This window comes from Uranotaenia lowii, chromosome 2 (assembly GCF_029784155.1).
Source record: "Uranotaenia lowii strain MFRU-FL chromosome 2, ASM2978415v1, whole genome shotgun sequence".
Taxonomy (NCBI): Eukaryota; Metazoa; Arthropoda; class Insecta; order Diptera; family Culicidae; genus Uranotaenia; species Uranotaenia lowii.
The window spans coordinates 302,123,271-302,149,856 of record NC_073692.1 but is presented as its reverse complement, the minus strand read 5'-3'; the positions used below and the strand labels follow the sequence as shown (position 1 = coordinate 302,149,856).

At 37.6% G+C, this 26,586-nt stretch overlaps 1 protein-coding gene across 1 annotated transcript in view; it reads left to right on the top strand.

The window, feature by feature from the left end:
- The first annotated feature begins 15,668 nt into the window (after positions 1-15,668).
- Positions 15,669-26,586, top strand: part of LOC129742822 (uncharacterized) — a 48,431-nt gene continuing 37,513 nt past the window's right edge. The window contains exon 1 of the mRNA XM_055734762.1: positions 15,669-15,815. Coding sequence (XP_055590737.1) covers positions 15,669-15,815 — 147 coding nt within the window. The remainder of the gene's footprint in view (positions 15,816-26,586) is intronic.

Sequence of the window (26,586 nt, the reverse complement as noted above, 5' to 3'; positions counted from 1 at the left end):
AAGGAGTTTAAAATTATATTCAGAATTTGATTTCGAATCCAAATTCTTAAGACTGTGAATTTGAAGAAATTTGTTGAACAAAATGTTTATATGAAGTACGTTATATGCAGCTCAACATTTAAGTTCTTATTGATACTTTCAAGTTCCAAAACAAGTCTTAATGATCTTCTTTTCAGTTTCCAGCAGCCTTTTTATTCAGCTTCAAAAAAATCATAAAATGAGCAAAAAAACTCTCTTTATCTCAATTGGACCCTTGGCATCGGTTCATATCACGTTCTATTAATTCTTGACTATGTTCAGTACATGGTGCCGCCATGATACCACGCGCTGGATTCCAAACTCATCAAATTGCTCAATTGCTTCTTTCCTACATTTCCTACATATTTCATCAGAATGGTCACTCAAGTACCAAATTACTTATTGAAAAAAAAATTGCTCGGCTTGGGGATCGAACCCCAATCTTCGTGGTGAGAATCGAACACGCTACTACAAGACCACGCCTAGATGTAGTTCTTATTGAAACTTAAACTCAAAGTGGTGATATGATTTTGAAAGCACCTCAATTCACGTTTTGTGACTTAGTTAATCCCAGTTTGTGCACTTTTGTGCCCTTTATGTGACTTAAGTCCCTTACAACGTACAAATAAAGGACTTTTGCAACTATCAAGTTCATTAATGAGTACATATAGTTCACTCAAGCGAATTGAACGGTTGATTCTCTTTGTCAGCCAATATATAACTTTCAAAGCCTTCATTCAAGTAAGTATGTGACTTTTGGTTGCTTGGGTAGAATTATGTATTTTACGTCCAAATTTGTTGAGCAAATTTTATAAAAACTAACATGAACGATTTTTGGAAGCTTAAAAAATGGTTTAAAGTTGACTGATGTGTTTCGATAAAAAAAAATGTTTCAAGTGTTTTTCTTTGTGATATTTATTAATAACTTTGATATTGGCCGAAATTAGGGAAATAGCACGGATTTGCACGGCCCGGATACTGACGGAAAAATATCTTAGGTTAGAGTCTTTCCAGGTTTTGTGGATCCAGATTTGCTTATGAACCTTAAATATCGATGTCTGTGATCTAATTTCGAGTTCTGTATCCAATTTATTGGTTCTGAATTTCAGTTGAGTTCATAATTGGGAGAATATTCTGATTCGAATTTCGGAATATGAAAAAAAAATTAAAATTACAAACCATTTTTAAGATATGGATTTTAAATTTTTACTTTCTATATAGGAACGGAACTTAAGAAAGTTTCATAATCCATGGGATCCAGGATTCAAAAATCGGATACAGTTTAATGTGTCATCATTCACAATTTTCATTTAGGTTCACAAGTTGAACTTCGAGTAATAAACTGAATGATTTCTGGTTGAGGACTCTTATATAAATTCCGATATTTAGTTCATAATTAGGCAAGAACGAAATTGAAATCCTTCTCTTGTAACTTATTATATGATAGTTTTAATGGCATTGCGGTGAACTTTTTACTACGAAAATTCTTGATAGAAGAATTACAGATTGAAATTAAATGACGGATAGACAAAGCAGATGCTTAATAGATGAAAATTGAAAGATGTTGAAAATGAGCCAAGAGCATATTTTTATGGAAAGCTTCAAAGGTGCGTTCTAGACCCTTTGTCGCGCATCAATTGAATGGCTGAGAGAAGTAATAGCGAGAGGTGCAATTACGTTCACCCATACATCCAAGCTAGCACGCAACAAACTTGCTTAAAATCTACATTGAACTAAATCGAAAAAACTACTGATTTAAGATCGAAAATTTGAAACATTTGAATACACAGATACAATACATACTGGTTGACTTTCGATCTTTGAGATGTTTGAATTTTCAAATAATGTTTCGAATTTTAGAATAAAAAGCCTCTAACTTTATTTATTCCTCCCTTCGGGGTTTTCGGAAAAATTTAAGGAGGAGAAGACAAAAGAAAAATTCGGTATTTGTTCCGGCCTTAACAGGATTTTTTTTTAAAAACGTTCAAATAAGCTCTACAGTAAACATGCAAGTTAAACAAAAAAGAAAATAAAAAACAAAATTGAAAACTCGCATTTTTTGTGAATTTTTCTCTATAATTATGAAAATTTCACATTTGCTATTTTGCTTTCATATTACGGTGCAAAATTAACCATTTTTAAATTTCTACGGTAATCTTCCTTGCGGTTGAAAAATAACCGTATTTCTACTTCTCCCCGAAAAGTCATTTTATGGGTTCTCATGAAGAACTAATAAAATGGCATTTCCCGGGAAAAGGTCAAAAATGGTTATTTTTGAATCGTTAACGGTTTAATAATTTTTAGCGTGTGGAACGAGTGGAAAAGATTGAGCGAGCGTGTTTTTGTTTTGAGCGAGAGTGCGTCAACGGTCAGAACGCAAACGATGAAGAGTTTCACTCGAGAGAAACGGTTTGCACGTGGAGGACAGCGTTACCACATACACAGATTTTTCTGTAAGTATACAGATTTTTTTGAAATTTTCAAACACAGAATCTGTGAATATATATTACAGATAATTGGAAATTTATACAGATTTCATACAGATTTTCGAAATTCAGAGATTTTCCAAGATATTTTGATTATACTTCGAGTCAATCAATAATCATCTACTTTAATGACTCAATCATCCATCAATTATCACGCATGTAAATAAGGGAAAACTTCCAGATTAGATTTAGGAACCGTTTCAATGCAATACAACAAGCAAAGGGTTGAAGAAAGTTTTAAAAACTGTGTTTAAGAATCGTATACCAACATTGGTCATTGCATCATAGGATGTAACTTTTAAAGGATAAAGACTTTCGCCACAATGTTCAAATCTCAACTGATTTTTATACCCCAGAAGGATACTGATCGTTATATTTAAGGGAATATATCGACTTAAAACTTTGCGTGACCTTATTTTTCACACGTAGCGGACATGTATTTTGCCCGTTACAATTAAAAGTTTACAAAATGTCAGGTTAAACACTGGTTTGACATGTCGCACAAATAGTAGCTCGCAGTAATGAGCAGCGTAGTCCGAATGAGTGCTCTACGCATTATAAAAAGGTCACCGTTGTTCAGCGTAAGTATCCGAAATGAAAATTCTCGATACAGATTTCAATACAGATTTTTGAGATTTTATGCAGATTAAAAAGATTTTTTGGCTAGAAAATACCGAATTAAATGTGGCAACGCTGGTGGAGGATTAAGGTGGAGAGAGAATTCTTTGTATTTATTTTGAATAGTAATGATCAAAATTCCACTATTACTGCTCAATTTGCAACAATCCGCACCATTTCTCTCCTTTAGAGCACTATTTCTCCAATTTGAACACAAATTCACACATTTTCCCGCACAATAAGCCACAATTTACCACAATGTCAATCATTTGCCATACAACTGCTCTCTCCATTCGAGTTGAAGCTCTCGGCAAGTTCGGACGTACTTTTAAATCGTTACGAGTAATAACCGTCGAGCCGAATACGGATAAATTCGGATTGGTGTACCGTGACCGGGTAGCAGATATTGCTTGTCCAACGTAGACATTTGTGTGCAACAATAGTAATTGCTAGTGCAGTGAAGTTTTGAACTTTTTTCCACTTCGGTGGTTTTTTTAGTTTGCTGCTGTGAAGAGCAAAGAAAGCCATCTTCGTTCTTATCAAAACGTGGTGACCTTGAGGAATATCACCAAAATTCAGCTGGTGTTTGGTGCTGAAATGAAATCGAGCGAGGAACGGCCACAAATAAAAAAGCCGCTGGATTGTGATACAACCGTGCAAGTGGAGCATCGGCAGAATAAATCAAGTTATTCTATTTATTTTTTTATTTTCCCTATTTTTCTTCTAATCTTGTCTCTTTTTGGCTATCTTTCACTTATATTAGTAATTAGAATAATTGTTCTTAGATCATATTTGATAACGAAAGACAACCTGTCCCCGTAATAAAATATGAGCGAAGTCGGGGGATTAGTCCCATCGGCCTTTGAGGATTATGGTCGAGTTATCTACGGAAATGTTGAGCACCTGGGTGATCCGAGCACCCTCGAGAGAATGGTCTCAGATGATGGAACGGTTCATTCAGGTGCTGAAGGACCTTCGGAAGATATCTCACAACCGTCTTCCTCAAAAGCTCGTGTGGCTCCCCGAGTCAAAGTTTACCCAGAAAACCCATCTTTCTCTGGCCCGTGGGTGGTTTTCTTCCGGCCCAAGCCAAACGGAAAAATATTGAACATCGTTCAGATCACGAAAGATCTGGCAAGGTGGTCCTCTGTAACCAATATTACCAAGGTTACACCTAACAAATTGCGGGTCGTGGTAGCTAGTTCGAAAGCTGCCAATGAAATTGTAGCTAGTAAACATTTCATTTTAGAAAACCATGTTTACATTCCGTCTCGAAACGTAGAGATCGAGAGCGTGATCACGGACATGAGTCTTTCGGCAGAATACGTTAAGTCCAATGGAGTTGGAAAGTTCAAGAGCCTCGATACGACTTCGGTCAAAATCCTGGATTGCCGTCAACTCAGAACTGCCAACTCTGTTGATGGAATTAAAAAGCTTCATTCTGTGTGACCTTTGAAGGTACCGTCTTACCGTAGTACCGTAGGTAGGTCTTGATTGACGAAAAATTGAGGCTTCCAGTTCGACTATTCGTTCCTCGTCCCATGAATTGTATCAATTGCCAGACGCTAGGACATACAGCATCTCATTGCTCAAACAAATCACGCTGCTCTTGTTGCAAAGAAAGTCATGGGGAGGATGCGTGCCAAACAACAGAACAAAAATGCATTTATTGCGGAGGCACCCCTCATGACATCTCTGCATGCGAGGCTTTCGAAAGTCAGTGGGACAATCAGAAGCGCTCTTTACAAGAGCGCTCCAAACGGTCTTATGCCGCAATTCTTAAGAGCGCTTCTTCACTGGCCCAATCAAACAACGTTTTTTCTGCGCTGCCAGTTGACGTGGTGGACACATATTCAGCTGATAACCCAAGTAACAATTTTAGCTTTATTATGGTCAGCAAAATTTCGTTTGGACTATAGCATTAATCTTCATAAAAAGCTAAAGCGCATTCTATAACATCACCTGGACTCTTATAAAGCCAAAATTAGGCTATTTGGCCCTACCCTAGAAACGTCATAAAGACATATCATTGTTGGTCATCAATGTTGGTCACCAAAGCTTTTAAAAAGCTATTATTAAACATGTTAGAAATTTTTGTTTTTTTTCGATTCTGTGAGTTCTCGGAGTTTTTTTTTTTTTAATTTTTTCCAGCAACCATAATGGTTGATGAATGATGATTGCATTATTCAGATATGTTCTGGTAAAATTAATAGCTAAAAATCCAATGTTTTAACCATATAAGAGCGTCTTTTCCACTGCCAGTCAAGATTTTAGGTAAAATGTGTATGAAATAGTATCTTAAAATAAATGCGCCTCGTCAAATCTGATGGTCAATCATGATGGAATTGATGGAAAATAGGCCTGAAAAAATATTTTTCAATGCTTGCATTGTGAATCCATCAACATGGCGTCATTTTGTGCCCTTCGATTTTGCAACCAACATGGCGTGAGTCAATTCATAGTTTCATTATGGTTTAATGATGACCCCACGAGGGTATCCTCGTAAAGGTCCCGAAGAAAGGAGACCTGACAGAGTGCGGTAACTGGCGAGGCATAACGTTGATCTGTACAACCCTCAAAGTACTCTGCAAAGTGATTCTGAACAGGATGCAGGAGAAAATAGACGCTACACTCCGACGGCAACAAGCTGGATTCCGATCTCGACGATCATGTGTGGACCACATCACAACGCTACGAATCATACTGGAACAAATCAACGAATTCCAGGACTCTCTTCTGCTGGTGTTCGTTGATTTCGAAAAAGCATTCGACCGACTTAACCATGAAAACATCTGGGCGGCTCTAAGGCGACGAGGGGTCCCAGAGAAACTAGTCCATCTCATCGAAGCACAGTATGAGGCATTTTCGTGCAAGGTCTTGCACGACGGTGTCTTGTCCGAACCAATCCCGGTAACTGCTGGAGTGAGACAAGGATGTATTCTATCACCGCTACTTTTTCTAATCGTAATGGATGAGATTCTGATTGGATCGATTGACTGTGCACCGAACCGAGGATTGCCGTGGAATCCTTCAACAATGGAGCAACTGAACGACCTTGACCTGGCTGACGATATTGTTTTGCTCGCCCAAACACAACCAGATATGCAGAGCAAACTCGACGACCTCACCGAAAGTTCCAAGGCAGCAGGTCTCAAAGTCAATGTCGGAAAGACCAAGTCGATGGAGATCAACACAGGAAATCCCTCCAGTTTCATGGTAGCTGGGCAACAAGTTGAGAAAGTGGAGTGCTTCCAGTATCTTGGTAGCCAGATTACGCCTGATGGTGGTACCAGAAAAGACATCGAAACACGGATCAGAAAGGCCCGATTTGCGTTTGCGAGTCTCCGAAACATCTGGCGGTCACGCCAGATCTCTCAACGAACAAAAATCCGAATCTTCAACTCAAACGTCAAATCCGTATTGCTGTACGGGTGCGAAACTTGGTGCACATATGCGGTAACGACGCGAAAACTGCAAGTATTTGTAAACCGCTGCCTGCGGAGTATCACCCGCGCTTGGTGGCCTGGCAACTGGATCTCGAATGAGGAACTACATCGCCGGAGTCATCAAAAGGCGCTAGAAATCGAGATTCGGGAACGTAAGTGGAGATGGATTGGGCACACGCTGCGAAGAGATGAAAACGAGATTTGCAGAGAGGCGCTAGATTGGAATCCAGAAGGTCATCGAAGAAGAGGCAGACCCAGAAATTCGTGGCGGCGAAGCCTAGCCGCTGAAATCCGAACTGTCGACGAGAATCTTGACTGGGACCAGGTGAAGACGCTGGCTCCGGATCGTCAACAGTGGAGGTCTTTTACCACGGCCCTATGCACCGGAGGATCGGCGCGGGATCATTAAGTAAGTAAGTAAAATGATGACCCCAAAAAAAGCTACGATTTGACGTTTCTCTCGCAAGCCAACCAATTACACGCTAAGGATGAGTTCCTCATTTCTGAGTTGTTAATCATTAGTACAGTAATTGAGGACAGACTTTTTGAATGAAAAGGGATTGGTTGTGAATGACCCGTGGAATAAATCATGAGTTGAAGTCAAATTTCGTTGTTTGACGCCATCTTGATATGCAAGATGGCGGCTTCCGTTGAACTTTAAAATGTTGTAAATGATTTTAAATTGCATGAAACCCCAACAAAATGGGTATCGGGTTAAAGGGCTAAACGAGTAGAAGTCGAATTTCGCTATCAGACGCCATTTTGAAATTCAAGATGGCGGCATCCGCTCAACTTTTAATGCTTTAATGATGACAAAAAGTCGCATTTAATCACCATTATACGGGTATTGAATGAAAAGGCTAAACTAAAATATGTCGATTTTTTTTCTTTCCGACGCCATCTTGGAATCCATGATGGCAGCTTCCACTGAACTTTAAAATGCTGTTAATCAATAAAAATCGCATGAAACTACCACAATATAGGTATTGGGTTGTAGCATTTTGATTTGGGCACCACTGACCCAGAGTTCGGAAACACATTTGCTGATTCTTCAACGAACTAGCAGAGAAACCCGAGAGACGGGAAAAACTTCGATCGTCGACCGGTGAAATACCCAAGGAAATAAATGATAAAAGGGCAGCCGATCATGCGCGCGATCATCATTTAGTTTCTGGGCCTTCTCCCGAGTGGTCGACAGTGCGACCGAGTGTTTTTTTGTGCTGGTGACCAGTGACCATTGCTGCAGTTGGTGCCGTCTGTTCCTGAGATTTGTCTGCGGGACGATCATCCAGCCAAGCCATCTGGTGCAGCACGATGCACGGGAGAAGAGCGTGGGAGCGATCAGGGTGTCGAGGCCCGTTCCACCCGCTGTTTGACCGCCTGGCGCGGAAACGGCAATTTTCATTGCCATCATTTGGATTCCGAAAGAGGTCCAAATGAATGCGATCGCTCTCGCCAGCCGGAGCTCAACAACCGAAAAGGCCGCGTAAGTTTTAAGACTATTTGGATGCTTGGTGCGTTTCTAAATAAGCCGTGGTCTTCAACAGAACACCAGCGGCCTTTTTTTACAATTGCTCTGTTTCCGAGAATGCTTGCCGAATCCGGATCAGCCAACGGAAGCCGCTATTGCTGGTTCTGAAGCCGATTCGTGAGCGCTCACGTGAAGATTTTTTTTTAACTTTGGCCAAGTTTAACAATTGTAATTTTGTGAATTAAAATGATCATACTTAAACCGATAAGTGTCCTTAAATCAAGCTGCGGACCACGACTTCCCGCTAGCCGCCGGGCAACAAAACGGAAATGTTGGCAAATTTTTATAACGAAATTTGGCGCTTAAGCCTTCATTTTTCTTGGACCTTTCGGTCAATAAGTTTGAAATATGCTTTTGCAACATAAAACGTTACATTGGCGCCCAACGTGGGGCTTATTGTTTGGCTAAATTGAGCATATTTTTGTTTAAATGTTCATCTAGTGATCTGTGACTTTACGTGTGAACCAATTTTGTAATTGGAAGTGTTTTCATCTTGAAGCAAAACAAGTTTGATTCTATTTGCAGCTTTCGTTCTGGTGTTTTGTTTCAATCGTGTGACGTAGTGTTTTTAAATTCAGTGATCTTGCATTAGTTCGCAAGTTAATTTTGCAATTCGAGTTTTTTTTTTTTTGAGAAAAAAGCCTTTGCTGAATAGCGGAGCACCACAGTTAATTTTAAGTGAAGCCTTTTCTAGTATGAGGAGCAAAATTAGTTTTTCGGTAAGAAGTTTAAATCAATTGATGCATGATGAAGCGTTTCATCATAATTGGTTCGCCTTCGAAAGTCTCTGATCATGGTTTTGGAGCATTTCTCTTTTATGCATTTTAAGTCTCTCATTGGAGCACCTATTTTCGTTAATTTTAGCTAAGTTTAGTAAACTAAGAGAAAAAAAAATAAATTTAAGTTTTTTTGGCCAACAAATTTATTTTTTTTTGTCGGGAAAGACGGTTGTGTAGCATTTTGATTTGGGCACCACTGACCCAGAGTTCGGAAACACATTTGCTGATTCTTCAACGAACTAGCAGAGAAACCCGAGAGACGGGAAAAACTTCGATCGTCGACCGGTGAAATACCCAAGGAAATAAATGATAAAAGGGCAGCCGATCATGCGCGCGATCATCATTTAGTTTCTGGGCCTTCTCCCGAGTGGTCGACAGTGCGACCGAGTGTTTTTTTGTGCTGGTGACCAGTGACCATTGCTGCAGTTGGTGCCGTCTGTTCCTGAGATTTGTCTGCGGGACGATCATCCAGCCAAGCCATCTGGTGCAGCACGATGCACGGGAGAAGAGCGTGGGAGCGATCAGAGTGTCGAGGCCCGTTCCACCCGCTGTTTGACCGCCTGGCGCGGAAACGGCAATTTTCATTGCTATCATTTGGATTCCGAAAGAGGTCCAAATGAATGCGATCGCTCTCGCCAGCCGGAGCTCAACAACCGAAAAGGCCGCGTAAGTTTTAAGACTATTTGGATGCTTGGTGCGTTTCTAAATAAGCCGTGGTCTTCAACAGAACACCAGCGGCCTTTTTTTACAATTGCTCTGTTTCCGAGAATGCTTGCCGAATCCGGATCAGCCAACGGAAGCCGCTATTGCTGGTTCTGAAGCCGATTCGTGAGCGCTCACGTGAAGATTTTTTTTTAACTTTGGCCAAGTTTAACAATTGTAATTTTGTGAATTAAAATGATCATACTTAAACCGATAAGTGTCCTTAAATCAAGCTGCGGACCACGACTTCCCGCTAGCCGCCGGGCAACAAAACGGAAATGTTGGCAAATTTTTATAACGAAATTTGGCGCTTAAGCCTTCATTTTTCTTGGACCTTTCGGTCAATAAGTTTGAAATATGCTTTTGCAACATAAAACGTTACAGGGTAAAAGGACCAAACGAGTAGAAGTCGAAATTTACTATCAAACGCCATCTTGAAATCCAATATGGCGAATTCCCCTGAACTTAAAAATGATTTAAATCACTGAAAATCGCATGAAATCACCACATTATGGGTATTGAGTGAAACGACTCAACTACAAAAAGTCGAATTTCGCTATCTAACGCCATCATCAATCCAATATGGTGGATTTTGCTATTCTTTTCAAAGCTGTAAATAACTGAAAATCTCATGATACAACCACAATACTGGGTATTGGGTGAAAGGACTATAAAAATAAAAGTCGAAAATCGTTCTCCGACGCCATCATGAAAGCCAAGATAACGGCTGCCGATGATAATCGCATAAAACCCCCACAATATGGGTATTACTTCAAAGCGATCAACGAGTAGAAGTCGAATTTAACTATCTGACGCCATCTTAAATGCGAAGATTGCGGTTTCCACTGAACTTTACAATGCTGTAGATGACTTTAAATCTCCACAATATTGGTATTTGGTAAAGGGGTGGAACCAAGAGAAAACAAATTTCGCTACCAAACTTCATCTTGAAATACAATATGGCGGCTTCCGCTTAGCTGTTAAATACTGTTAATCGCTAAAAATCGCATGAAACGCCCACAATATTTTTTGGGTTCAAGGGCGAAACCAGTAGAAGTTGAATTCCTCTTTTTGACTTTATCTTGAAATTCAAGATGGCGGCTTCCACTGAACTGTAAATGACTAAAAATCGCTCGAAAGCTTTACAATAATGGTATTGAGTGAAAGGGCTAAACGAGAAGAACCAGACCCTGTTTTTTTAGGCAACACGCTCGAACTTTTTGTGTAGCCAAAATCGAACGATTTTTTATCAACTTTTTTTTTCACTTAATACTACATTAAAACTACTATTTTTGGAATTTAGATCATTTTAAATTACTTTTATTAGTTTTTCATTATGTTTCTAATGCTTTTAGAACTTTTTTTGTTTTGTTTATAGTTTTATATTTTTTTTGCCATTTATGTCATACTATTATTCCTATCATGCTATAACGTCTAAATTGTATTGGTCTTATTCTAGCGAAAACTATAAGGTTATGTTGTTTCTGTTAACCGTCTGATTTAGGCACATGTGCCAAATTCGAAGTTGCCAAAAACGAACGGGTCTGTATTGTGGTGGTTTTTGTGGGATTTTCAGTCACTTACAGATTTTCAGAGAAACGGAAAGAGATATTTGACTTCTATTATTTAGCCTTAGCACCCAATACAATATATTAGGGAGCTTCATGCTATTTTCATTCATTTACAGTATTTTTAAGTTCAGCTGAAGCCACCATCCTGGATTTCAAGATAGCGTCAGAATGCAAAAATAAACTTTTTAAAGCTTATCCCAATTGACAAATACTTATATTTTGGAGGTTTCATGCGATATTCAATGATTTAGAGCATTTTAAAGTTTATCGAAAGCTGCCATCTTGGATTTCAAGATGGCGTAAGATAGTAATATTCGACTTCTACTCGTTAAGCCCCACTCAATACCAATTTGGGTTTCATGTCATTTTGAGTCATTTACTACATTTTAAAGTTTAGCGGAAGCCACCATCTTGGATTTTAAGATGGCGTCAGATAGCGAAATTCAACTTCTACTGGTCGATCTCTTTCAACTTATACCCCTATAATATGGGTTTTATGCGATTTTCAGTCATATACAGTATTTTCAAGTTGAGTGGTAGCCGCCATCTTGGATTTAAGATGGCGACGGGCAACGAAAATCGACTTCTACTCGTTAATCACTTCCACTCAATAACGACATTGTGAAGGTTTCACGATATTTTTAGTAATTTACTGCTTTGAAAACAAAAGCGGAAGCCGCCATCTTGAATTAATGATGGCGTCAAGCAACAATTTTTTTCCTACTATTTGGGCCCTTTCACTCAATACTTATATTGTAAAGATATTCATACCACTTTCGGTGATTTCAAGTTTTCAAAGATGTATTTTTTTAATTTTAACTCAAAACCAGCACGCATAACTTATCAAAAATGTGTAAAAATGGGAGTTCCAATTCAAATATGTGCTATCTAATCTGAGCGTGTCCTGTTTTGACATCTTGATCGAGAACTGTCACTAAGTTTTATGGCGGTTTAATAATCATGCACTGAGTGCTATTATAGAACATGCAAAAGAAAGCTTGGAGCAAACTTCTAAGTTTGTGTTTTATTATAGTTTAAAAAGAGCATTCATAACTCTTTCAAAATAACTAAAACAGTATGTCTAATAAAAGTTTTATGAGCGTTTTCAAAACCATCTGAAAACATATGGTCGAAAAAAAATATAAGCATTCTGCATGACCATAATGACACCGTCATAAAACGAGCTGCACAAAAAAAATGCCATAATTAAACCATTATAAAACTTCCTAATGCTAGTTGGCTTAATCTGTGTTACTTGGGAAAGGACGAGCATTCGTGGCAATAGAGTTGAGTTCTCTATTGCGTGTTAAAGCTTCTTCCTCTAAGATAAAAAGGAAGATTCCTCCAGTTAGTCCTGCTTTTAGCTTTATCAAAAAACCGATAATAACGAACAAAGAAAAAGAAGTTCCTCCTGGTTTCCGTGGGAAAATTTCTCCTGAAAATGGCCCAGCTGTCACAGAAACATCAATGCCCTCAACATCTAACGTAGTTCAGTCAGAACCAAATACGCAATCGGGTCTTTTTAAACTGCCAGACATTTTGAATGGAATATTCTCGTACTTCAATGTTTCAGACTCTGTCAGAGGCATTGTAACTTCGATGCTTTCCATCGTTAAGACATTTTTTCAGCAATTGAGGAAACTTGGCCTCTTCTATCGGTGCTCATATCTCTCGATGGCTAATTTACGCCAAGAGGTCAGAGATATCACTGTTTTACAGTGGAATTGTCGTAGTCTTGTTCCTAAATTGGATGCGTTCAATAATTTACTTCATAAAACAAACTGTGATATTTTTGCATTGTCCGAAACTTGGCTGTCTTCTCAATCTAACATCTCATTCCATGATTTTAATATAGTCCGTCTGGATCGTGACGATTCTTATGGAGGGGTGCTTTTGGGGATCAATAAGCGCCACTCCTTTTATAGAATTCACCTTCCATTATCAGGCGGAAGTGAAGCTGTTGCTTGTCATACAACTATAAGAGGTAAGAACTTATGCGTTGTCAGTTTGTACTGGCCTCAGAGAGTTGCAATGAATCGAAGTCACCTAGAGGACCTGTGCTCAGTGCTCCCTGAGCCAAGGTTGATCCTGGGTGGCTTCAATTCACATGGAACTGTCTGGGGAGAACAAATTGACGATAGTCGTTCTACTCTTATCTATGATATTTGCGACAGTTTCAATTTAACAGTTTTGAACACGGGAGAAAAAACACGTGTACCTAAACCTCCTGCAAGGCAAAGTGCAATTGACCTCTCACTCTGCTCAAATTCACTATCATTTGATTGCCAGTGGAAGGTGGTCCAAGATCCTAATGGTAGTGATCACTTGCCTATCGAAATTTCAATCACCAATGGGGCCTGCTCTTCAAATTCAACAAATATGGTATATGACCTTACAAGACACATCGACTGGAAAAAGTACTCGGACGAAATAACAAAAGCCATCGATTCTATGAATGCTTTACCTCCTGTAGAGGAGTATAACTTTCTTTCACGTATGATACATGAAAGTGCACTTTGTGTTCAAACAAAACCCATTCCAAATTCACCTGTTTCTAGAAAGCCTCCTAATCCAAGGTGGGACCAGCAGTGTTCCAAGCTTTATAAAGACAAATCGAAAGCATTTAAAGATTTTCGAAAACATAGAACTCTCGTTCTTTTTTAAGCCTATGTTTCCCTCGAAAATCAGTTTAAAAAAATTTATCAAAGGGAAAAAGAAGGCGTATTGGCGGAATTTTGGAGGCGGTGTATCACGGGAAACATCCTTGAGGACCTTGTGGAAAGTTGCACGAAGCATGCGTAATCGATCCTCTACAAATGAAAATGAAGAAAGTCTGTCCAGATTCTGCACCTGTGCAAAAAATAATCCGGAACGTGCCTCCTGAAAGGTGTGGTCTCGATTCCAGCTTTTCGATGGTCGAATTCTCACTTGCCCTCCTCTTTTGCAACAATTCAGCTCCGGAAATTGATAAAATCAAATTTAACTTGTTGAAAAACCTTCCGGACGCCGCCAAATTTCGCCTGTTAAATTTATTTAATCAATTCTCGGAGAACAACATTGTTCCCTAAGAGTGGAGACAAGTGAGAGTTATAGCTATCCAAAAGCCCGGAAAACCAGCGTCCGATGCGAATTCGTACCGTCCAATAGCGATGTTGTCTTGTATACGCAAATTGATGGAGAAAATGATTTTGTTTCGTTTGGATAAATGGGTAGATGCAAATGGTCAGATACTCAATTTGGGTTTCGAAGGGGCAAGGGGACAAACGATTGTCTTGCTTTGCTGTCTTCAGAGATACAAATGGCGTACGCAAAACGTGAGCAAATGGCTTCGGTTTTTCTAAACATAAAGGGAGCTTTTGATGCAGTATCAATAGAGGTGTTGTCTGACAAGTTGCACTCCCGGGGTCTGCCTCCTTTATTGAACAACATCTTATACAGCTTGCTTTGTGAGAAACATCTGAACTTTGCTCACGGAGATATTGCAGTTAGAAGAATATCTTACATGGGCCTCCCACACGCTTCATGTTTGAGTCCACTTTTGTACAACTTTTACGTAAGTGACATCGACAGTTGTCCCCCTGAAGGCTGCACTCTAAGAAAACTTGCATATAATGGCGTAGTGTCTGTCACATGCATCAAAAATGCATTGCATTCGTTTGCATCAAAAACAAGATAAGAAAAAATAAAAATTTCTAAAAAATATACGAAAATTGACAAAAAAAATGTTTATGATTATGATAATATTTTTTTTTAGAAATAAGTGAAAAAAAGTTGAAAAAAGCCGTTTGAATTCGGCTACACTTGATTCTGGCAAAACAAAATATTCAGGCGTGCTGCCAAAATCGAACGCGGTCTGTATATATTTCTGCATAGTTATGATAATTTATAACAGAACACAAAAACCCAGAACATGACAATACAACATAACTGTACGAAAGTTTTTCCTATCGATACACTTCATATATGTCTCGCATGTATTTTTGTTGTCATTATTACTACTATTATTACTATTCATTACTGCAGAAAATTATGTGTTTTTGGTCACAAACATGAACTAAATTTGAAATTCATTTGAAAATCTGAAGACCCTGGCGAACATTTTCAGATACTAAAATAGTTCCTGCATGGCAGTTGTGTATCTTATTTCTTAAATAATTGCGGAAAAGTTAATTTTATCTAAAAACAAACATAGTTGATAAATAATATCGTTTTCAATGAATTATATTATTCTATCAATTCATTACTTTAGTCATATTTAGAGTTTTAAGTATATGAAAAGTACCAATGTGATCCCATCTCGTGTGACATTTGCTTATTTGTACTTTGTAGAACAAAAAAAGGGAATACCTCGCGATGGAAAATCGTTAGCACGATGCTGCTACACTACAAGTTGTTTTCGCCTAAAATGTCCTTTCCTGTTCCATTTCGATCGCAATTATCCACCACGTGGAAGTATGTATATTGGATGTACTTAGATGTAGGTATTTGTTTTTGTATGCTTGAGACATAACCTGGCGATGTGCTTGTTGCTTCCGGAGATAATATGTTTGTGCAATGCAGCCGGTTCAGAGGGTTGTCCGGACGATGAAAACGGCGAAGACGCTGAGACGCTGACATCAACGTCGTCGGCGCGGTGCAGATCCGCAGATGAAGCACATTTCAGCGTAATACAATTGCATACACGAGTCAGTCTCATCAGCCCAACTTGGGGTGGTCCAAAGCTTCTTATTCTTCTTCATACATACGCGAACGATTTTCACTTTGTTCCGGAAACGGAGGTTGGTTCCGGAAAATTGCCGGCAGCGATACCTGATGTTCGAGAGCGCGCGCCCTGTTAGTAGAATATCTTCAACCTGAGGTTGCAACTTTGATGAGAACGCTCAGCAATGATGATCATGATGATGGTGATGTCGAATTTGGTTTCCGGTTGGAATTGTCGAGTGGAATTAGTTTTAAGATGCTTCCCGTCGATTTTGCCGCGCCATGCCAGCCAGCCAGCCAGGTGTTGGTAATCTGGCGGAAATTGCGATCCGATGCAATTTCCATCCAGGTGGAGTATACTTGCCTGGTTGCTTGCTTTGAGTGCTTTCCAGCAATCAAGGAGAAGACCGTTTTGCAAATATCTAGGTACCATCTCAAATAATTGTTGTCATACGTGCAAAGGCTTGGTTTAATTGGAGCAGCTTGGGCAGGTGTGTTGAAGTAATTGTTAACGCTCTGTTTTCTGTCAATATGCATTATTTTTATACGAATATTATCTCCTTTTATTTCTCTAAGGCTATTGAAAGTGGTTTTTCTGGCCCCTGAAGCTTCGAAGGATAGGAATTATTAATTTTGGATTATTTTCTACTCGAGGGGGCCCAGCGTTCAGGTCATATACTTTGAACTTTTCGATATGGTTTTGTGAACTCTTTTGAACAAACCTTTTAATATTTTCCTCTTCGGGGGGTCCTCCGGAATCGGGGGGCCCTGGGCAATTGCCCCATTGCCCCCCTCCCCTTAATGCGGCCTTGATTACAAGAACAAGAACTACATCATGATTCTATCCCAAATTTTCAAACCCTTAAAATTGACCACTTTCTGTTATAGAAGAATCCGGCACTGCGAGCGCCAATTCTTTAACATTTTCCCCATCCGAAAAACTTCGAATTCGAATTGTTGTTTATCACCGTTGTTTTCACATTTTCAAACAGTTGAAATTATCATTGAAATCATGGAATTCAACAAGATCAAATAACCATGTACATTAGACCGCTGCAAGCTTTGTATGAAAATTTCAAATTCATAAATTTTTACACCTTACATAACTTTTTGTTGTTGTTTTGCTGCCAGAAATAGCAATGAAAGTTTTGGAAGAGATCCATTCAGTCCTAAATTAGCGCAACGAGTTTTAATTTTGTATGGAAAAACAAAATTTTCATTCAAAAATCAACAGAGATGTTCTGAAAGTTCCAAAAAATAAAACTTAGGATAAAAAATATTCCTTGTTTCTTGCAGTACATTTCATGTGAACAAAGCACAAACCTAAATTGTACCCCAGGAAAGATATTGAATGTTTTATAAAATTTTTGTTTTCAAAATTCATTTTTTCATTATATCGTTGTTGACTGCTTGTTTGAAAGCTGTGTAACAGTAGGATGGAAATAAAAAATCTCAAAAAACTGCTTTGCATTGCCAGAGAATTTATTGACTTAAATATAAAACCTTTGCAAAAACATTTCATGCAATTATTAACAGCTCTTGTCATTTAAGCAAAAAATGGAGCTTAAAAATAGTCAAAACTAAAAATTAAAGACCAACTTCATTTCAAGCTTATTTGAATTTTCTGGATGATTTAATGTGCAAAAACAATTGCAAAATTGAAACGCGTTGCGCTAACTCAGGAATCAACCAAATCATCTCAAATTTTACCCTGAGGCTTTGGCTTGGTGACCCAAAAGGCATCGAAATAAAATATGAGAGCAAACAGTCATTTTTTGCAGCGGTCTAATGTACATTAGACTGCCTCAAATGACCCGACTTTTGAAAAAGTAATACGCTGCAGGCTAAAATTGATCCTGGGCCTAGAACAAGATCTCATGCCAAATTTGGGCCAGATCGGACCACGGGAAGGGGTCGCTCAACGAGCCTGAAGTTTGTATGGGATTTTGAGACATTTTGTTCGAGAGGAACATGAAAAACCAGTTTTTCGTCAATAACTTTTGTCTCCTTCAACCGATTTCTTTCAAATACGGGTTTTCTTAAAGCCTAAGTTATAACAAACATTTCATCCGAAGATTTTATTTCAATTAAAGTTAAGATAAAAAAGTTATAAAGCCTCAAAAATTGGCTAACTTTTTTAAGGGTGATATTCATCAGTGTTCTAATGAGACGACTAAATGTCCGACCAGAACACTCAATGTGAAATGCATGCCGTTTCAAATAATGACCGATTTTAATCATTGTTGTTGTGCTCGATTGCAATTTATGATGTTTTTCAAATATTTGAGATTGGATTATATTCACTTGATAGTTCGGATAGAAGTAAGGGCGGAAAAATGCTTGACAATTAAAAAAAAATTGCATAACCACAGGGACTTAGGAACATTACTGGACGATTTGTGATGCCAATATTTAGAGTTGCTTTGCTCGGAAGAAACATGAAAAACCAGTTTTTCATCAATAACTTTAGTTCCCGTTGGCCGATTTCTTTCAAAAACGGTTTTTTCTTATAGGATGATATTCATCACTGTCAATGAGTCGGGGCGGTGAACATATTGACGCCTCATTAACAGTAATGAATACCATCGTAAAAAAGTAAGCCCATTTTTGAAGCCTAATAACTTTTTTGTCTTAACTCTTATCGAAATGCAGTCTTCGGATGAAATATTTATCATATTTTAGGCTTTTTGAAAAATTTGTTTTTGAAAGAAATCGGGCGACGGGAACCAAAGTTATTGATGAAAAACTGGTTTTTTTATTGGCCACAAATCGTCCAGTCATGTTCCTAAGCCCCTGTGGTTATGCAATTTTTTTTTAATTGTCAAGCATTTTTCCGCCCTTACTTCTATCCGAACTATCAAGTGAATATCATCCAATCTCAAATATTTGAAAAACATCATAAATTGCAATCGAGCACAACAACAATGGTTAAAATCGGTCATTGAGTGTTCTGGTCGGACATTTAGTCACCTCATTAGATCACTGATGAATATCACCCTTATAAAAGTTAGCCAATTTTTGAAGCTTAATAACTTTTTTATCTTAACTTAAATTGAAATAAAATCTTCGGATGAAATGTTTGTTATAACTTAGGCTTTAAGAAAACCTGTTTTTGAAAGAAATCGGTTGAAGGAGACAAAAGTTATTGACGAAAAACTGGTTTTTCATGTTCCTCTCGAACAAAATGTCTCAAAATCTCATACAAACTTCAGGCTCGTTGAGCGACCCCTTCCCGTGGTCCGATCTGGCCCAAATTTGGCATGAGATCTTGTACTAGGCCCAGGATCAATTTTAGCCTGCAGCGTATAACATTTCACAGGTTTTAAATTTCCCATACAAATTTGGGGCAGTCTAATGTACATGTTTAAAAAAATATCACTTTCAGACCCATTGAGTAAAAAACGAAATCAGTGTCCAGGCACGAAAAAAACCACAATCAAGCAAGGTGCTTTCAACTCTAATAGGCAAATTTTAAACCAATCCACCCAATTAAAAAACGAAAATTATTAAAATGATCATGGAAGCAAATAAAAACGCGTGCGATGTCAATCTTTAGTTAAAACGATTAATCTGTGATGAAAAAATACGCATAAATCTGTATTAAGAATCCCAATAAAATTTTATATGGAAGCTTCCGTTGCTTCAAAACATCCTACAATAGTTGATAGAATTCTCGGATATGAAACAACTTGTGAAATCCAGGAATCCGATTCATTTATAGTACAGTGCTTTCTTTTCTAAAACACAAACTTAATGTTTTGATTTCAAGAAGGTGCACACTCATAAGCCGCTCATTTACAAATGTCATTTTCCCAACCATTCTAGTGTCATAACCTCAGATTCTTTTTCAATTTCCCCCACTTTGGTAGATTAATAAAAAGCATTCTATAGAAGTAGCAGAAGCAGCAGCAGATCGGTAAGAATTCCACAGCATGAGGTCGGAAGCCAAGTGAATTATTCATAAGGTGTTATAAATACCATGAAGTAGGTAGGTTGTGACTTTCAAAAAGCGAAAAATCCCCTACAATGTATGCAGTTTTTGCACATATTCTTCGAGCTGCCCGGACTTTATTGTTACCGATATCAGCAAATCAGAAAACAATGCACGCTCTCATATGAACATAGGACTCTTATGCATTGGAAAAAAGGACGAGGATATAGCAAAAGAGAAAAAAAAGAAAGTCAGGGGTCATGGATGCAGTCCACGTGTTGAAACTGGAGCAAATATAAAACATGAATGAATACCACACACAAGAATGGGAAAGCCATCCTTTCCACCCTTCGGCAAGCTTCCGCCATCATTTTCTTCTTACTCAAGGCGAATGTGGCAACAAAAACTTCAACCGGCTCGTTTGAATGAAAACTAATGGGAAACTTCCCGGAAAGCGGCTTCCCGAGCTAACGAGCCTGCTCCCGTACTCAGTTACTCATTGAAAATTCTGGAATGCAAATGTCGGGGATTGGGTCGGGGAATAAATGAAAACAAAAAAAAAGCGAGCCGACCGTTAAGCTGATTAAATCTAAACTGCATAATTTACACCTGACGACGTCGTCTTCGTCTGGAGCTTAAGCATACCGGTTTGGTTGTGGGCTGTTTCTTTGCCAATCCTTGCACGGATTAGTGGAATTCGCCAAGGGTGTTTGACAAAAAGTCACTTTTGAGTAATGGGCACCTTTCAACATTTTAGTAGGGCCTTCCCCCTTTTCACCTGAAATGTTTCATTTTAACATCAAACTGGCCCCTTTTTTCTAGTTTTTTTGAGCTGCTAATTGTTGATAAGTACTCAAACTATACATCATCAACTCTTATTTGTATGAACTTTAAGGGGAGTATAAAATGGTCATAGGGGTAAAATAAGAGAAGTCGTGAGTTATGTTTTAATATCAAATGATTTCATAAATAATAATAATAACAACAAAAAATTATTTTTTACTGGAAAGGTTGAATGGGACACAAGGAGAAATTTTAACTTTACAGCACACGTACCCATAAATGGACTCAAAGTTTTGAAAACTGATTTTTCAACCCATAAATGGACTCAAAGTTTTTAAAAATTCTTTTTCAACTTAATTCAGTTCGTTAAATAATTCAAACTATATCAAAACACATAAAAAACCATTTGACACATTCCACCGTGACGTGAAATCGCTTTTCCGGACTTATCTGAACTGTTATCATTCTAGAAATCAAGCAAATTTATTTGAAAATGATGAAAATTTGAGCAAACGGTAGCAAATTGAATAACCTTTAAAATGAATATAATTTGGTCATTAAAAAATGTAAGTTGTTTTTGTTAAGATCGATTACTTTTGTGACGTGAATTCACGCTAGAAATGACCATTTTCGACTTCAGTACATACAACTTTGATTTCCTGTTCTCCTTGTGGAAATAGAATATCGATATCTTCGAATGAGTTGTAGAATAAACAATAGCCCACAATTTGATGTGCTTAACTTCTCGATTGAACAACAACGAACGAAATTATGCTTATTTGAAGTTGTGACATGAATTCACTCGGTTTAAACAGAACAGGATATGTTCGAGGGGTACAAACCAAAATTTGCCTCGGATGGATGGACGAGGTCGTTGACCCGCTTGTAGCTACCCTATTATGATCCTGGGGGGCACGTTCACAGAGAGGTTATCGCTGAACAATTGGTTTTCAACTTTTGGCAGTTTATGGACTTTTTAATGCACAATTAATAACAACGCGTTTTAAGGGAAACAACTAACAACATTTATCACGTTTTATTCTTAAACTAACAATTTAACTTAAGCTAATCATGCTAACAACTAAGTATATATTAAAAAAAAACTGGCTTGGCCGATTGCCGATTGTTCGTGCACCGTCGTCATGCACCGGAGATCCGACTGTAACTGCCGAATACCGCCGAACTCTCCAGAGCAGGCTTCCGAAAAGTACAGCTTTGCTATCACAGCCTTTTTCTTGTCTAACAAACTGTCTCGGTTTTCCTTACCACTCGGTTCGCTGCTGTACCGTCGGTAACGAATCGAAACGCTTTGGCTACATCACACACGTGCGGGAACGCAGGCTGTATCTGAACAATCGGCTCAAAGCTTGCGCTGCCGAAAATGTTGTGCTTTAAGCTGTACACAGTAAATGAAAACTACCGAGTTCGGTAATTTTTTTACCGAAATCCTAACATGTGGAGTTCGTTAAACCGTTCGGTAATTTTTCTCATGGCAGAGAAGTGACAGCTGTCAAATATTACAGACCTTTTTCGGTAAAACATTACCGAATCTCGGTTGATCATATCTAACATCATCTGTCAAATTATGACAGTTGTCAACGTGACAGTTCGTTATATTACCGAACAACCGGTATTGTTGAACCGAAATGCCTGTTATTATTACCGAAAGGTCGGTAATGTTTAACCGGAAAACTCTAAAAGCTCTGTAGTATATACCGAACAACCGGTAGAATTTACTGTAATACCTTTATAAATTACCGAAAACCTGAAATTATTACCGAAATACCTGTAGTTATTACCCAATTATCTAAAACTTTTACCGAAATACCGTTATTTTTTTTACCGAAAAGCTGTAAAAGTTCAGTACTATTTACCGAACGACCGGTATAAGTTACCGAAATACTTGTAACTATTACCGAAATGCCGGTCAATATTCTCCAAATGCCGGTAAATTTTACCGGAATTTCGGTAAAAGTTACAGAAAAATCGGTAACTTTTACCAGAAAACCGGTAATTTTCACCGAAATTTCAGTAATTTTTACCGAAATATCGGTAATATTTAACGAAAATTGTAAAATTTTCGGTAATTTTCACCGAAACCCGTAAAATGTTCGGCACTTTCAGCTTATGATGCACAGCACATTACACGAGATCGAGTCTCCATAAAACATTCCAATCGAAAAATTTCTATTCTGAAGAACACATATGGACCATCTCCATCAAATCAATGTTTTCGCCTAAAACAAAAGTGTCATCTCGAAATTTTCGACTCGTGTCATACTTCATGCCGAGCGACAAGAAATGACACCTGTCGAAAATTTCGTTTCAGAAGTCATCTCCGCTTTATGCGATAACATCAATTTTACAAAGCCTCTTAGGTTCATAAGTGTTTCTCAGAGAAATTTTTTCGCTTGAAATATCTTCTGGAGACTCGAATCATCTCATATTATGCGATGTGCATCCTAAGCTGAAATTACTGAACGTTTTCCACGGCTCGGTAAAAATTGCCGAACATTTTAAATACAGTTAACCTCATAGTTTTTGTTATTCTCTCTCGTTATTGATCTCGTCTTTCCCGTCGGGAAAATGCATTATTGAGTATTTGCAATCATGAGTGGTAAAAAATGGCTGTTGCTAGATTTAAAAATATCAATGCCATAAAAATATTGTAAATTAATAATAAACAATTATACTTGTCAGATAATGTTACAAACATGAGAATGATAGAAACCTCGAAAGAGTCAAAAAGCATAAAATAGACGATACACATGCTTAAAACCACAAATTCTTAAAGACATCCACTTTTAATTGACAAAATTTCGCGAGTCCATAAATAATTTTAATTCATTGTTTGAGTATATTTATGACAAACATTATGTACAGAATTGAAACATCACATTTGACATAAAGTTCTATTACAGTCCACCAAAATTTTCGGAAGACTCAAAGTTGAAAAAACATAAAGTGTTCATTGAAAAATTCAAACATTGCGGAAATGAAAATCTCGAAGGGTTGCCCATTTTTGTTCATTTTTTGCTTTTGTATTATTAGTTCAAATAAAATATTTCGTAATTTGTAATCACGAACATAGTACTAAAAGCTAACATTTTTATATAGTAGTTCTAAAATAATTTCCATAATTTTCTATATTTCAGTTTTTAAATGATTTGATAAATGTATTGATGACGGTTGTCGAGTAAAAAATATATAAATCTATACTAATCTTATACCAGAACCAACGTACATGAATCCAGTATCTACCAGACAGAAAATGTACACCTATTCATAATGATTTTGAGACCTCTTTTACAAATATGAATCAAGCTAGCTAAATAATTAATTTATATATTTAAAGGAAACTTTCAACAGTAAGGTCATTCCCCTGCAAACTTAAGACTACTTGACAATTTATATTTGTTCGAAAACTTTGATTTGTTTTAAATACTTAATAAGCTTATCCTCATTTTGGGAAATCTTATTCAGTGAAAAGCTTATGTGTTACAAGTCCTAACTGTTCCCTGATGTTTTCATATTTTTTACAGTTTGTGTGCAACTATTTCAATCCATGGTACAGTTTTCTAAGGAAAATAAATTCATGGCACAGTTAATTATTATTATTATTTAACTTGGCATAAGTGAACTTAGTAGGTTCAAGCTCCCTCGACAGTAAAAATATATATAAAAAATCAACTCAACAGAAATAAAGAAATAAATTTGAAATTTGAGTCGGAAACAGAAGTATGGAATGGAACTGAATCTGAAATTTGGGTCATAATGTGAATTTCAAATATAAAACTCAATCGGTAATCTGAATCTGAAATTTTTATATTAACTCAAATATATAATCTAAATTTCAATTGAACTTTGAATCTGAATCTCGGTCTGAAATCGTATATAAATCTGGATCAGAATCTTAAAATGAATCTGAAATCTGAATCTAAATCTGAAATCTGAATTTAAAATCTGATTCAGAATCTGAACCTGTAGGTAATGTGGAACTAGATCTGAAATCCCGATTTAAATGCAAATCTTTTTTTTAAATTTTTGCTCAAGGAACCTCCGCTTACCCCCTCCACCAAACAGCTCAATTGAGCTGCCTGGTGTGGGCTCCTTGGGTCTTAACTTTGAAACTGAATCGGAAATTTCAATCTAATCTGAAAACGATATATTCATTTAAATCTAAAATCTGAATCTTGAAACTGGATGTAAATCTAAAACTGAACCCTAAATCTGAATATCGATTTGAAATCTGAATCTATTTGAAGTCTGGAACTGAATTTGAAAATCTAAGTCGAAAACTTAATGTTAATCTCCAATTTGGAATTGAATCGGGAATCAGAATCTGAAATATTTAACTGAATCTGAATCGTAAAACTGAATCTGAAATTTCAATCGGAATTTATAAATTAATCTGAATTAGAAATCTGAATCGAAAACTCAAACGTAGCAAGCTGTCTGCAATACAGATTGTATACCTTTTAAATTTTAACGTTGCATTTGGTTGACGAACGAAAAAAAAGTCGAAAACAAAGTTTCGTTGAAATAGAACTATTCACTTATCGCCAATTGCCATTCTGCACGGCCTGGATAATAATCTGCCCCTCAACCAAAGCATGACGTGCACCCTGTAAGATAAATAATTGTTTAGGATATTTTAACGACGTGAAACATTTCAAAAAACTTATGCATACATACCTTATAAGCGGAAAATCAAATAAGGTACACAAGGTAGTTTAACTTTCATATTCCCTAGGAAAACCTCAAGAGTTATAAGCTATCGTTCATCGTTTCTGTACAAATTCGGGGCAACCAACACGTTGAACTGATTCGGGTTGCTCACCAGCTGCATTGTGGTGTTTTCAACAATTTATCTCGCTCTGAAACATTAATAAGAATTGATACACGCAATGAAAAATACTTTGTTTTAAAAGAAAGTGCCGCTAAAGGCGAAACACTTTTCGATTAATTAAGGATAAATAAATATTACTATATGATTCAAACGTCAAGGAATGTTTTCATGCAATTTCAAAAATAAATAATAAAGAAAGTACTTACTTTTAAACAAAGCCACCGTTGATCTTCACTGTAATTCGGGGTCGTTAGAATATCCTTCAGACAGACCTTTTTGTATCGATCGAAAGAAGGATGTCCTCCAGTGGAGAGCTCAGGATTAACTTCCGACAAAAAGATTGTCTCAAAATCAGAATCTAAAGAAAAGCATGAGTAGATTTTTTTTTTCAAAACATAGGCTAAAGGGCCTTGGAGATTCCGATTGGAATCCGGCACCAGCAACTGTGCCTACGATGCCTCGACCACCACCAGGTTGTGCAAACATTTGCGAATTGACTTCCAGTGGCATCGATTGCATTTGCTATTGTTGCTGGGCTTGCATGGGATTCTGAATCGGCATTATCCCTCTGGCGATATTGCCTCGCATTTCAGGGGGCATCATTTGTACTGGTTTGTTTTACAGCGGATCGGAGAGCAGATTCTTTTTTGGTTCAATTTTTTCGTAGTATATCTTCTTCCGTGTAATTTTCTGATTCAGGTCAATATTTTCTTCCGGATTGAGGGCTGACAGCAGAAATCGCTTTGTCACTCGAAATGCTAGTCCACTCCCGAAAAAAATAAACCATTTTAAAAAATCAATAACTTACCGCTGTCATTTGAAGTTTAAAGTTCCCGAAACCGAGCACATCTGTTCCGGACCAGTGCCATCACCAGGAATTTGCAACTTTCCTCTCATGACCTCACCTGAAAGTAAACAAAAATTTAAATGAGGAAAAAAAATTAACGCGCACACACTTCAATTACCGCAGGTCCTTGAGCCGTTTCCTTGGATTGTAATCCACGACATGATGCCGAAAGAAGACGATTGTTGCTGTTGGGTAGCAGCAGCTGGTGATAGCGATATTTTTGCCAAATTTCAACCACTTACAACCGCGATACCGAAATTTTACTGCTTGATTGAAAGCATCCCGCTCGCGCATACAGAATTGGAAACGTTTTTGCTTCTTTTT